Raw genomic sequence first — 15,118 nt, forward strand, 5'->3', positions numbered from 1 at the left:
TCCCTTAGTATATGGTCCTCATTTCATACAGACCAAGTGCTAGAGCTCCAGTTATCATATCATTTCTTAATGTGTATTTTTATGGGGGAAAAAAAAAACACTGAATAAAGGCAGCCAGAAAACTCACATACAAAAAAAAAAAATCTCCAAACTTCTCCTAAGGCATTGTAGAAACATTTAAGTGTTACTTGATGTTTAATTTATTCCTATATTTTTAAAGGTATGAATGACACTAAAGGGGAATAAATATTTATACATAAGGTGATGAGTATAAAAATTTAATTATGTGAAAACCTGGAAAGGAACTTCAAAAAGATAATAATTACTTAAGGTGGAGGTTTTATTTTTTTCTTAAATTGGTTAAATTTTAAATAGAATTTTTCTGTGTGTCATTTTGATAAAGTATTGAGGAAAAGGGAAAAAAAGTGAGAAAATATAGTAAAAGAAGTTAAAGTTCAAATTGACTATTCAAATGATCTAAAAATATTAAAGACTGGGGATGGGGGACACGCACACATACATACACAAGAGTACATAAAAAACAAATAAATAAATATTTGTATCTATTCCCTAAACTACCAGTTCCTGAAACTAGCATTCATTCTTTCAGCTTCTTAAACTATCACTTTTTCCCACTTATTCCACTTCAGCCTTCTTTCTGTTCCATGAACTCCAAGCTTATTTCCTCACGACTTTTCACTCACTGATGTCCCTTCCTGAAACATGTTCATTCATGTCTTCATATCTCTTGCTCCTTCCCATCTTACACAACTTACTAAAATACCTCAGAGAAGTATTGCAAATCTACTTTTTCAAAAATTATACTCTTCCACCATTTTATCCCATTTCCCATTTATCTGCTCTATAAAAATGAACTTTCTTAAATTAGGACAATTATTACTCCATTTACTCTCTGTTCTATTTCCCTAGATCACAATCTCCAAAAGTCTATCTGATTCTCCACTTTTCTCATAAGTAATTAGAATTCGGCATGTAACAGATAGATTATTTACTTAATGTAAAAATAAATGTTTATTGAAATAAAGCCCTGTTATATACTATGAACAGGACCAGATGATTGATATATGATGGTGAGCAAAAGTTACATCTGTTTTCATGAAGCTTGACAACTAGAGTAGAGGTCTAATAATTATGTAAAACAAAAAAAAAAAAAAAGAAAATGTAAGAAAAATTTTCAAATTGTCAGATGTTTTATGAGGAAACAAACAGGTTTTATGGGAAATTATAGAAAGAAGGTGAAGCTACTTCAGACTGAACCCCTCTAAGGGGACTTCAATGCTAAGAATCATGTGTTACAATGTTACAAGGCTGATAAATGCTTGCAAGGTCCCCAGCCTTAATCACTTCCAAATAGCACCTCTCAATAAAACAGAATCACCCAAGATGTGGCCTTCATGTCATTTAACTATTTGTACTTGCTGTGGAGGAATTGTGGATGGAAAAATACTAAAACACAGAATAAACAAAGACATTCTTCAGGAATCTTATACACATATGAAGGAAGAGGCAAATCTATATATATTATCAAATCTTCTCCTTATATCAATAAATGTTATGTTTCTTACCTTAACACCTATTGCAACAATAAGGTGCTTAGGAAATTGAGAGCTGTCAAAACAATATAGACATTTTTCCATTTGTGCAGCAAGACTCTGATGCTCAGCAATAGCTTTTTTCCTCTGATTCTCTTCCTCTTTACCGAGATCTGGTCTCTCAGCTGCTTTGGAAACAAACATGTCATCCAGAGTATAATAGTCTCCATCAGTTTTTCCCATAAACTGAAAAATCAATAATAGGTGGGAGAAAGAAGGCAATGGTTAATATTTTGTTGTACCATAATATCCCAAAGTCATAGCTATGAGTTTTATGATAAAACTCATGTATTAAGAAAAAAGAAAAGATAATTAAAATTTAAGCTTGTGGGTTGGAGAAGCTGCTCAATGATAGTGCACTTGCCAGGCCCTGGGTTTGACCCAACACTAAAAATAAGTTTGAACTAGATCGTCAAGGGTCAATCATTATCATTATCACCAACAATATCATGACAGCTAAAGTTTATTGAACACTATGTGCAATTCTATGCAATTGTATTATATTTTATACTCCAATGGGGGTATTATTATTTTCTCTTAAGAAATAAGGAAACTGAAGCACAGAGAGGTTAAATAATTACTTTAATTTCAAAAATAAGCCCACACACTATATAGACATGAAACTCTGCCTTAGCTCTAGGCACCTTTGCCACACCTTCCCCAACATAAATTATGGAAAGAGTAATGCTTTTAAAACACAAATTTTATTTATGACCTTGTTTAAAACCCTTTTAAAAAGCTCTACATTACATGGATGGTCAAGTTAACTCCTTAGTGTAGGCTATAAAATCATAGACACAGAAAGACATAATGAGTAAAAAGATTTGGAAATTTCTTCATTCAAAACAATTATGGTAAAATCAATCTCCTATCCATATACCCTTGAGCATAATTTACTCTCTGCACTCTCTCTTTGCTTTGGATCCTCACTTCACAATGATTATAACAATAATATCTACCTCTTGAGGTTATCCTTACAACACATGTCTGGAACACCGTAAGGACTCATAAACCTGAGCCTCCACTTATTACAAATCTCTTCATGAGCTGCATTAATGACCTCTACAGATACATCTGATCACACACATCTTCAAACTATGCTCTAGCCACCCTAGCCCCTAAAAGCACTGTTATCTTCAAACTTAGCACATACTGCTCTCTAACAATTTTTTCCTTCTACTTCTATTAACTATTAAATTCTAGGCTTAGGTTTAGGTGTTATCTCCACGTAAGAAATTTCTTCAGTCTTCTGAGCCCCACTAAGATATAAGTGTACTACCAGAGTACATCCAGAGTACATCCAGCGTCTCAAGATGACGACAACATGTACGTGCTCATTAACTTGTCTTTCTCTTTCAATACACTATGTTCCACTTAGTCTACTAAGTAACCCCCCACCAAACCTACCTTTTTAAAAATTTGTCAAATGTAAAACAATATCAAGATACTTGGATCTTGAGGGACCAAGAGTGATGCTGCTTGCGAGAAGGAAAAAGGGTCTACCCAGAGCCACAAGATTAAATGCCTAAGTAACATCAGTGAGTTCCTGCGCACCTGAGGGGCCTCCCTGCACCTGGTGGGTAGATTTCTTGATAGGACACTGCAGGGTCAAAAGTGGAAACTATTGGGAGGTTGGGGTGGCGGGGATCCAAGATGGTGGACTAGAGGGAGTGTGCATTTCTTGTCACTCTATAACTCGGGATTCAAGCAGAGGAAATACTGTTTCTCTGCAAGGCAGTCATCACTGCCCACATATCCCCTGCTGTTTATCCCACTCATCCTCCTCCATCACCCGCCGTCTGTCAGCGTATCGCCTGCCCTTTGAGTACAGACTGCTCACTGACCTCCACCTACCATCCACCATTTGCCTTCCTCTTGCCTGCCCATCACCCGCCTTTCACCTACCCATTGCTTACTGCCCGACGTCCACCCACCAGTCGTCCACCTGTAGCCAGCAGAACACTCACAGACCACCAGGAAAGGGTCGACTGTCCACTGCTGCCTGGAAGTTCTTTGTCACAGTACCCACAGTTTTGGTTACAAGTGGTGCCACCATCTTAGGACACCAGCCAGGGCCTAAAGGTATGTGGCCACGGCCACTGCCATTTCAGGGTATGGCCACCTTGGTCCGGGAACCCAGGCCAGGGTCTGGAGATATACTGGGGTACCTGCAGGTCTGGTTGCACCTGAGGCCTTTCAGCTTGGTGTGAGGTGACTGTCATCTGGCTGCTCTTTGCAGGGTTACTCCTTCGTGTGAGTACATCCCTGGTGGTCTCTCTGCAAGTTGAAAGGGCACTGAGATCTTGGGACTGCAGCAAGACAGGGCCTGGGAAGCTGATTAGATTGCCATTAGATTGCAGCTGGACTTGTGTGGGCCAGTCTGAGTCTGGAAAGTCTATGGAAAGCAGGAGACTAGGGCAATTCCCTGCAGGGAGCACAGGTTGAAGAAACTGGAGAAAACTGGGATCTCCCCAAGTCGGTGAGTCCTGAAGTGTGCAGGGACAAGAGGACAGCTACAACAGACAACTAGAAGAGGGTGTGAAGGCATATTCTATCAGCTCACCCACTCAATGGGTCTGGCACTGCCCGGACTGGCGCTAACATCAAATTTCAGACAAACCCACTTATCAGCAGAGAAGGGAAGCTAAGAAAATTTGTGAAAGCCAACAGAAGCAATCATTCAATTTTCCATTAAGACTTTCCCCCTTTTCTTTCTTTTTTCGCCCTCTCTCATACCTCCACCATCTTTAAATCCAAATACTATTCATGTATCAATTTATTGAGGAATGGAATGTCTCAATAGTATTTGACAGTCCTGTTGCATATTCTTAATATTTTTACTTTTTAAAAAAATCTGTACATTTTTTTTTCTCTCACCCACCTGTCTCCCTGAATTCTCTTTCTTACTTCTTTCATACTAACAGTCAACCTCTATTAATTCCTCCCTCACTCTTACTATAAATTTTTGCCTCTATTTTCTCTCCCTCTTCCTCATAAACATCACATCTTACACTACTTCTATTCCCTCATTGTCCATAATTTGAAACAGTAAACCCTTTGAGCACACTGTACTGTAGACAATAATTGAACACTTCATTTCTGTCTATTGTGACAAAACTGTAAGCACCTTAATAGGAGCCATTTGGTTTAAGGTTTAATATCATTTGCATTGGGTGCTATTAATATTGGTCTCCCCCTTAAGGGTGAGGTACTGGAAGCCTTCAGGGACATTATAAGACTACAGGGTAGGTAGAATCTGTACCGCCTCAGCTCCATACTGCTAGATGAGAAGACATATGCACGCACGTGCACACACACAAAAATAACAAAAACAAGGGAACAAAGTACCTCAAACAAACCAAGATGTTCCACCAATACAATCCATAGACAACACACAAGAATATCAGAAGAGTTTAGAAAATACATAGATTGATCTTTGAAATAAAGGATGACATTGGACAGAAAATACAGGAAGCGAAAGATCACTTCATAAAGAGAGATCATAAAAGGGAATGGAGCAGAAATCTTCAATATGAAGGAAACAATAAACCAAATTAAAAATTCAATGATCACTTGGAAGACAGAACCTCAGACAATGAAGACAAAATATATACTAAGTTAAAAAACAAAAATAAACCAAAATGACCAGGAATACAAATCATATCTCAATAATAACCCTGAATGTTAATGGCCTAAATAATCGAAATGGCCTCATCCATCAAAAGACATATATTGGCAGATTGGATTTTAAAAAAAGACGCAACAATATGCTGTCTTCAAGAAACTCACCTCCTAGGAAAAGACGTCCACAGACTGAAGGTAAAAGGTTGGGGGGAAAAAAAATGTGTCATTCACACAGACTGCATAAACAAGCAGGGATTTCCATCCTCATATCAGACAAAGTGGACTTCAAACCAAAGTTAGTTGGAAGGTTTTGAAAAAGAAAGATATTTCATACTGCGTAAGAGAATCATACACCAAGACAAAACATTTGTAAATACATATGCCACAAACAATGGAGCATCTACATACACTGAACAAACCCTTCTCAATTTCAAGAATCAAATAGACCACAACAAAATAATACTGGGTGACTTTAACACACCTCTCTCACACTGGACAGATCTTCCAAACAGTAACTAAACAAAGAAACTATAGAATTAAATGATACAATGATTTAGACTTAACGGACATATATAGAGTATTTCATAGATCATCAAGCAAATACACTTTGTTCTCAGCAGCACATGGATCCTCCTCTAAAATAGACCACATTGCTGGTTAAGATTGTAGATTGGTGCAACCATTTTGGAAAGCAGTATGGAGATTCCTCAGAAAACTTGGAATGGAACCACCATTTGATTCAGCTATCCCACTCCTCTGTTTATACACAAAGGACTTAAAGTCACCATACTACAGTGACGCAGCCACATCAATGTTTATAGCAGCTCAATTCACAGTAGCTAAACTATAGAACCAACCTGATGCCCATCAACAGATGAATGGATAAAGAAAATGTGGTACATATACATGATGGAATATTACCCTTAAAGAAGAATAAAATTATGGCATTTGTGGGTAAATGGATGGAACTTGAGAATATCATACTAAGTGAAATAAGTCAATTCCAAAAAACCAAAGGCCATATGTTTCCTCTGATAAGCTGATGCTGATCCAGAGTGGGGGTTGGGTAGGGAAGAATGAAGGAACTTTGGATTATGCAGAGGGGAATAAGGAGAAGGATGGGATGGTGGGGATGGGAAGGATGGTAGAATAAGACAGACATTACTACCTATATACGTGTATGAAAAAGTTTTTTTTTTAATATCACTGTCAAAAAAATATAATGAAAAAAATTTCAATTAAAAAAAGATACTTGGATCTTAGCAGACGTTTAAAAGGAATCATTTCTGTACCTTACAGAAATAGAGCAAGCAATTATGAAATTCATCTGGAAGAATAAGAAACCCAGAATAGCTAAAGCAATTCTCAGTAGAAAGAGCGAAGCAGGGGGTATCGCAATACCAGATCTTCAACTCTATTACAAAGCAATAGTAACAAAAACGGCATGGTATTGGTACCAAAATAGAAAGATAGATCAATGGTACAGAATAGAGGACATGGACACAAACCCAAATAAATACAATTTTCTCATACTAGACAAAGGTTCCAGAAATATGCAATGGAGAACAGATAGCCTCTTCAACAAATGGTGCTGGGAAAACTGGAAATCCATATGCAAAAGAATGAAACTAAACCCCTATCTCTCACCCTGCACAAAAATCAACTCAACATGGATCAAGGACCTGGGAATCAGACCAGAGACCCTGCATCTTATAGAAGAAAAAGTAGGTCCAAACCTTCAACTTGTTGGCTTAGGAGCAGACTTCCTTAACAGGACTCCCATAGCACAAGAAATAAAAACTAGAATCAACCACTGGGATAGATTCAAACTAAAAAGCTTTCTCTCAGCAAAGGAAATTATCAGTAATGTGAAGAGAGAGCCTACAGAGTGGGAGAATATCTTTGCCACACATACTTCAGATAGAGCGCTAATTTCCAGAATCTATAAAGAACTCAAAAAACTCTACACCAAGATACAAATCATCCAATCAACAAATGGGCTAAGGAAATGAACAGACACTTCACAGAAGAAGATGTACAAGCACTCAACAGATATATGAAAAAATGTTCAACATCTCTAGTAATCAGAGAAATGCAAATCAAAACTACCCTAAGATTTCATCTCACCCCAATTAGAATGGCGATTATCAAGAACACAAGCAACAATAGGTGTTGGCGAGGATGTGGGGAAAAAGGTACACTCATACATTGCTGGTGGGGTTGCAAATTAGTGCAGCCACTCTGGAAAGCAGTATGGAGATTCCTCAGAAAGCTTGGAATGGAACCACCATTTGACCCAGCTATCCCACTCCTTGGCCTATACCCAAAGGACTTAAAATCAGCATACTACAGAGACACAGCCACATCAATGTTCATAGCTGCTCAATTCACTATAGCCAGATTGTGGAACCAACCTAGATGCCCTTCAGTTGATGAATGGATAAAGAAACTGTGGCATATATATACAATGGAATATTACTCTGCCATGAAGAATGATAAAATTATGGCACTTGCAGGCAAATGGATGAAATTGGATAATATCATGCTAAGTGAGATAAGCCAATCTCAAAAAACTAAAGGACGAATGATCTCGCTGATAAGCGGATGAGGACATATAAGGGGGGGTAGGAGGGGTTACCATTAGGGTTAGGATTAGGTTTAAGGTTAGGGATAAGGAGGGTGGTAAGAATGGAGGAAGGAAGGACTGTATAGAGGGAAAAGAGGGGTTGGAGGGGTGGGGGGGAAGGGAAAAAATAACAATGAATCAAACAAGATTGCCCTATGTGAATTTATGATTTTTAATTAAAATTAAAAAAAAAGACATAGTAGCTCTACCCAACTCAATTTCAAAGCAAAGAACATTAAGATAAATAAGCTCATTTCATAATGATAAATGAGTCACATCATCAAAAGGATATAATAATCCTAAAGTTTATGCAACCAATAACAGAACTTCAAATTACATGATATGCAAACTAACTGAACTGCAGGAAAAATAGGTAAATTCATAACTCAGAGATTTTAATATCATTTTCTCTACAAAAACCAGCATAAATAGAAAGCCAAGAGTCATATAGAAGATTTGAACATACTATCAACCTAACTGACCTAAATGACACTGGGAGAAGAAATTCTACCCAACAACTAAACACACATTCTTCTTAAGTGCACATAGAATATACACCAATAAAGATGACATTTTGAGTCATAACATAAATGTCACAATACATTTAAAAATATTCTAATAATATAAAGTATATTCTCTGAACACAATATTTAAATTAGAAATAAGTAACAAAGACCTTTGAAAAACCGCCAAGTACTTAAAGAATAAATCCAACAAGTCTAACTTTTTCTTTGTGGTTTGATAAAGTTATAAGAATTAAAAGGAAGAAGAGGGAAGATGTCAATACTCCCAAAGTGCTATACAGATTCAATGTAGATCAAAATCACAATGATAAGCATTTTTTTTTCAGAAATGGAAAAATTCATTCTAAAATTTGTATGGATTATCAAGGGACCCCAAATAACCAAAACACTCTTTAAAGAAAAGAAAAGAAAAAAGAGAACAAAGATGAAAGTTCCAAGCTTCTTGATCTTAAAACTTAAGACTATGAGCTGAGTGTAGTGGCACACACCTGTGATCTAGCAACTCAGCAAAGGGATGAGGATATTCAGTTCAAGGAGCCTCATCAACTTACTGAAGCTCTACACAACTTAGTGATTCCCTGCCTCAAAAAGAAAAATATTTTTAAAAGGGCTGAGATGTAGCTAAGTGGTAAAGTATTCTAAAAAAACTTACTGTGAAACTATAATAAAACAGTACAGTAATAGTACAAATCAATGGAAGAGAACACTGAGCTCAGAAATAACCCCATGAATACATATGGTCAAGTAATTTTGGACAAATGTGCTAATATCATTCAATGGAAAGTCAACACTTTAAAAAAATCGTGGTATCCACGTGAAGTGGATATTCACCTTACTCCATACATAAAATGAAGTTGGATGTTCACCTTACTCCATAAATAAAAATTAACTCAAATGAATTTTTAAAAAGGAGGAGTAGAAGGGGACATAGAAGAAGGGTAACATGAAGAACAGAGGAAAGGGGCCAGGGGAGGGAGGAAAGGAAGAAAAAAGGAAGATACTAGGGAATGATCTTGACTAAACATATTGTCATATTGTGTACATGTATAACTATAAAACAACAAATTTGAATATTATGTATAATTATAAACACCAATAAAAATATGGAAAAAATTAAAAATAATAATGAATCAAAAACCTAAAAGAGAGCTAAAACTTCAAAACTCTTAGAAGAAATCATAGGGAAAAGCTTTATAACATTGAATTTGGCAATAATTTCTCATTACAACATATAAAATGTCAGGCAAAAAAAAATAGGTAAGTCATGCTTCATGAAACTTCAAAACATCTATGCAAAGGACAATGTTAATAGTAAGAAAGCAACCACAGAATGAGAAAAAATATATATAAATAATATATCTGATAAGGCACTTATATCCCGAACATATAAAAACTCCTACAACTCAACAACACCCCCACAAAAAAATTGACTAAAAAATGGGCAAAGGATCTGACCATAGCTGTATCTGTACATCTGTATATCTCCAAAGAACATATACAAATGGTCAATAAGCCAATGAAAAGATACTCAAAATCAGGGGGCTGGGGAGATAGCTCAGCTGGTAGAGTGCTTGCCTCGAAAGCACAAGGCCCTGAGTTCGATCCCCAGTACCACAAGGAAAAAAAAAAAAAAAAAAAGATACTCAAAATCATAATTATTAGGAAAATGCAAATCAAAACCATAATGAGTTAACCTCTTCAGTCAGTAGGATGGCTGGAATCAAACAGATAATTGTTGCGAAGGATGTGGTGAAATCAGAACCCCAGACACTGCTGGTGGTAATGAAAAATGGTCCAGCTGTTTTGCAAAATACACTTGTAGTTCCTCAAACAAACAATAGATAAATTAATAAACAAAGATTTATGTTACCATAAAACCCAGAATTTTCCCTTCTGGTCAAGAGAGATGAAAACATATGTTCAGGTAAAAACTCATACAAAAATCTCTATAAGAGTGTTCTTCAGATAGTCAAAAGGTGAAACAACCCAAATGCTCACTGATTAGTAGATAAACTGGTATATCCACACAATAGCATATTATGCAGACTTAAAAAGGACGGAAGTACTGATGCCTGCCACAACATAGATGACCTGTAAAAACATTATGCTAAGTGAAAGAAACCCAGTCACACATACACATTTAAAAACTATTACATAATTCCATTCATATAAAATGTCCACACGAGGAAATCTACAGAGATAGAAAATAAATTAGTGGTTGCTTGGGGTCAACGACAGAAATGTTGAGATGATTAGGAAGTGATAACCAAAAGGTATCGGATTTCTTTTCGAGGTGATAAAATTGTTCTAAAATTGACTGTGGTGATACTTAAGCACGATATATGAATACACTAAACCACTGAATTGTACATTTATAAATGGGTGAATTGTATGACATATAAATTCTATCTTAACAAAGCTGTTTAAAAAGAGGCACAGTGGCACACACCTGTAATCCTAGTAGTTAGGGAGACTGAGGCAGGAAGATTAAAGCCAACCTCAGCAACCTATTAACACCCTGACTCTAAATAAAATATAAAAAGTGCAGGGGATGGGGCTCAGTGATTAAGCACACCTGGGTTCAATCCCCAGTACCGGGGAAAAAAAAAAAAAAAAAGAATTCACTTTATCCAAAGGGAAAGATATGGCCTTTGTCCTCTACGTCTCAGAAAAAATCTCTAAGCCTTCAATCAGAATGTCCTGCCTGATAAGAGTATCTGTGTTTACCTGGAAACCTTGGGCCACACTAGATAGTAAATACTAACAATGTACTTTATTAAGTGGCTTTATTATGTGGCTTTGGACCAAATACCATCTCTACCTCCAGAACACAAACTAAGGTCATCAACATGGTCAATTATTCATATCTATGTGACAAAAGTCTAAAATTCTGCAAACTAAGGCTTGAGTAAGCTCCCCTAGTTGGCAATATTTTGTGTGGATCATCACAAATCATTCATGGAAGAAGCACTGCATACAACTCCAACTGGGAAAGGACAACAGGAAATTTTACACTGGGAGCTCTCCGAGACTCTGTTCCATTTGTTTTTTCCTTTGAGTGATTGTAATCTAAATTCTTCCAGTTTAAAAAACCATAACCATGAGAACAACAGCTTTAAATAAATTCTGTGAGTTCTTCTAGCAAAATATTTAACCCAAGGGTGGTCATGGGGACTGATAAACTTACAGTTGGTGTCAGAAGTGAGGGTGGGTTTGGGCACACTCTAACATGTTTAGCTAGACGGTTAGGAACTCAAAACACAACTAGAGAATCTGTGACGAGTTCTGGGAAAGAGGTATGTGAACAGATCTCTCCAAATAGATACAGAGTAGGAAGACATTTGTGTTCTATATAAAAATACTTAAGTCACTGGCCACTCCCTCCATTGCCCCACGAGTTTATAAACAAAGTGGCCACGCAGACATAGGAAATGTGTGTAAACACAGCAACACCAACTTACAATCACCAAAGCAAATCTGGCTATATCCACTGCTGAATGCCTAATGTGCCAATGAAAGAGACCAATACTGAGAATCTGATACGGCATGCCCTAGAGGGATCACAGCTACCTGATGGCAAGGTGAACACATGAGTGCTTCCATTATGCAAAGGATGGTGCTTTGTTCTTACTGGAATAGACATCTTTTTTGGATATGGATTTGCCTTCCTTGAATACAATGCTGCTGCCAAAACTGTGGGGGAGCTTACACCATCATGGATTCCACACATCACTACTTCTGACCCAGGGATTAATTTCACAGCCAATGGAGTATGGCAATGGCTCTGCACTCATTGAATTCTCGTGTCTTACCATGTTAACCCATCGGAAGCAGCTGGCAATACAGAACAATGAAATGACTTTTTGAAGACTTCATGCCAGCTAGGTAGTGACAATATGTAAGAGTATGTAATATCCTCTGGGATGACTCTTTGCTTTCTGACCCAGTTTTACTGTGCATTAACACAGGAACCAGACACAAAAAAAGATATATACAATCATGTACAAGCTAATGAATATCTCTCAGTCTCCGTTCTTAATTATTAAATGGGATTAATACCGATATTGTCAGATATTTGTAACATTTATGTATGTAAAGAGCCTGGCATAGAGCAAGTCCTCAAAAAAATGGTAGTTGTTATTATGTTTTCCCAGATACTCCCAGGAGAGTATTCTCAAATGAGGACAGTTTTGTGACCAATCCCCTCCCCCACCTGGGGGGATATCTGGCAATGTTTGGAGACATTATTGGTTGTCACAAGTTTGGGGCAGGAGAGGATGCTACCAGTATTGACTGGCTAGAGTTGCTAAACAGTCTATACAGATAGTTCTTCCATACAGTTAGCCAGCCCAAAATGTCAAAAGTCCCAAGGTTAACACACCTTCTCCCAGAGGGATTCAGAGGACATTATTGTAGCAAGTATTCTGTATTTACTACCAATAATCATCCACATGAACTGGAGACTTACAATGAAATATTACTAATATTCTGTTTAACTGGTTTCTAAATTCAGGCCTAGAGATGGAAGAACTCGGTGAAATAAGATAAATATTAAGCATACAAAAAATATTAAATATTTTCTAACCTTGAAAAGTAATTTGTTTTCCCATTTTGATGTCTGAATTAAAAAAACCTAAAATACAACAAATTTATTTGCATCTTAGAAAAAAAAGCGAATACTAATAAGATCCTTAAAAGAAAATTGAAGACTTTTTTTTAGAATCATTATGTAGAAACAATGGTTTGATACAAACTTTGTAATTAATACAGCAGTGTTACACAGGGATTACTAACTATAGCCTAATTCTTACAAAAGCATTTTAAGCTTATGATACTGTTTTTAAATCAGGTTTTTAATCAAAACTCTGAAATTATCCTGCGAAGTCCAAATCCTTAAATTCACTGGGGGAAAAAAAAGATGAATTTGCTAATGAAATATAAATTTCATAGAATTTTTGACTACTTTTTTTCCTTAAAGAGAAAAATGAATAAATTATTAAATCAGTATACTCAATCACAAAAAAATTTGGATCAAAATCTGAGAGAAATGCCCAACAGTCCTTACAAAACACCATGATCAAGAACTGGGACATCACCACATCGATACTTCACACCCATTAGTAGTGCCATTTTTTCTTTTAATGAAGAAGGAGAAGGAGAAGAAAAGAAATACTGAGGAGAATGTAGAGAAACTGGAACCCTTGTACATTGCTGCTGAGAATGTAAAGTTATACAGCCACTGTGGAAAATTGTGCTGGTTCCTCAAAATAAAACAGAACCATTATTTGATTTAGAATTCCATGTCTAGACAAAATACCCCTCAATGCTGAAAGTAGAGATTCAGATACCTGTATAACAATGTTCACAGCATTATTCACAACACCTAAAAGGTGGAAACAACCCAAATGTATATCAATTAATAAATGAGTGAAAAAATAAAATACTACTCATTCTTAAAAATGAATGAAATTGATACATGCTACAACATGACTGAACTTAAAGATATGCTAAGAGGCAATGGTCAGGTACAAAATGACAAATATTGTATAGGATTGTACTTATATAAATTACCCAGAAGATACAAATTCATAGAAAGAGATTGAGAGGGAAGGAGAGAAGAGAAAGACTGTGAGAGGGGAGTTACTGTTAATGGGTATAGAACATCCGTTTAAGATAATGAAAAAAGTTCTGGAAATGGACAATACTGATGTTTGTACAATATTGTGAATGTATTTATATCATAGGACTGTATACTGAAAATGGTTAAAATCTTAAAGTAATATTTGTTATGATTAAAAAGAAAAAATTGACCCTGAACTGAAGAATGTTAAATAGATTAATTATCTGGCACTCCCACCTCTCTCCCACTTGCTGCACCCATAAATGGGTTTCAGAAAAATGAACTATTTTGTTAAGCAGCTTGGAATGGATTCATGCCAACATCTTTTTCAGCCCCATAAAAAAGCAAAATATCACCTTTCCCATTTTTTGACTTGCAAATTTCAAATTTCCTTTAGGAAATGGATATGATTCACATGCTTGGATTAGCCTCTCCCAAATCTAATTTTACCCTGTATCAACAAAGTCTTTGATACAGGGTAATGGAAATGTCTACCATGAAAACTAAAATGACCAAAGGATGTTACAAGAAGTTGCCAATTTCAATATCCCTTATCTTATTCTAATCAAATTTGTAATAAAGGTATATCACTTAATCTCTCAAGATTTTTATTAATGCTACAGTTTACTGAAAATAAAACAGTAAAAGATTAAGTTCTGTGTATTATTATGGAAACATGCCATTGTGTATTTTTAAGATTACTTCCATCAGAAAATATATTAAACCCTAAAAAGAAGTGTAATGCAGGAGTAATACAACTATCAATAGAAATACAAACTTCTTTTCTAATTCTTTTCTAATTACCTGCAAGGTTATTTTTCTCTCCCTTAACTAGTCTTCTCTTGTACCTTCCATTTTTCCTCCCCTCCAGCCCATTTTTAAGGCTTCGTCATACAAAAAGGATAAAATTACTGCCCACAGTGCAAACAAAATTAATGAGAAAAGATGTATATAGATCTCATGAAGATGTGGCAGAGTTTACGTTACCAAGGAAACACTGACGTCTTAAATTTTAAATGGAAGAGTTTATATTTAAACAATGTTGAAGTCAATACAATGTATTTTAAGAAAGAACAAAGCATACACAACTTATTATTCCCAATACCAATAA

The 15,118-nt window shown here is 36.1% G+C and overlaps 1 protein-coding gene across 2 annotated transcripts in view; it reads right to left on the minus strand.

Annotated features, from left to right (window-relative positions):
- The window catches only part of CWF19L2 (CWF19 like cell cycle control factor 2), a 98,443-nt gene that overhangs the window by 21,477 nt on the left and 61,848 nt on the right, over positions 1 to 15,118 (minus strand). For both annotated transcript variants that reach the window (XM_079101596.1, XM_079101595.1), the window contains one exon: positions 1,587 to 1,799. In XM_079101596.1, the coding sequence (XP_078957722.1) occupies positions 1,587 to 1,799 (213 nt within the window). The remainder of the gene's footprint in view (positions 1 to 1,586; positions 1,800 to 15,118) is intronic.

This window comes from Sciurus vulgaris (assembly GCF_902686455.1).
Source record: "Sciurus vulgaris genome assembly, chromosome: 11".
NCBI lineage: Eukaryota > Metazoa > Chordata > Mammalia > Rodentia > Sciuridae > Sciurus > Sciurus vulgaris.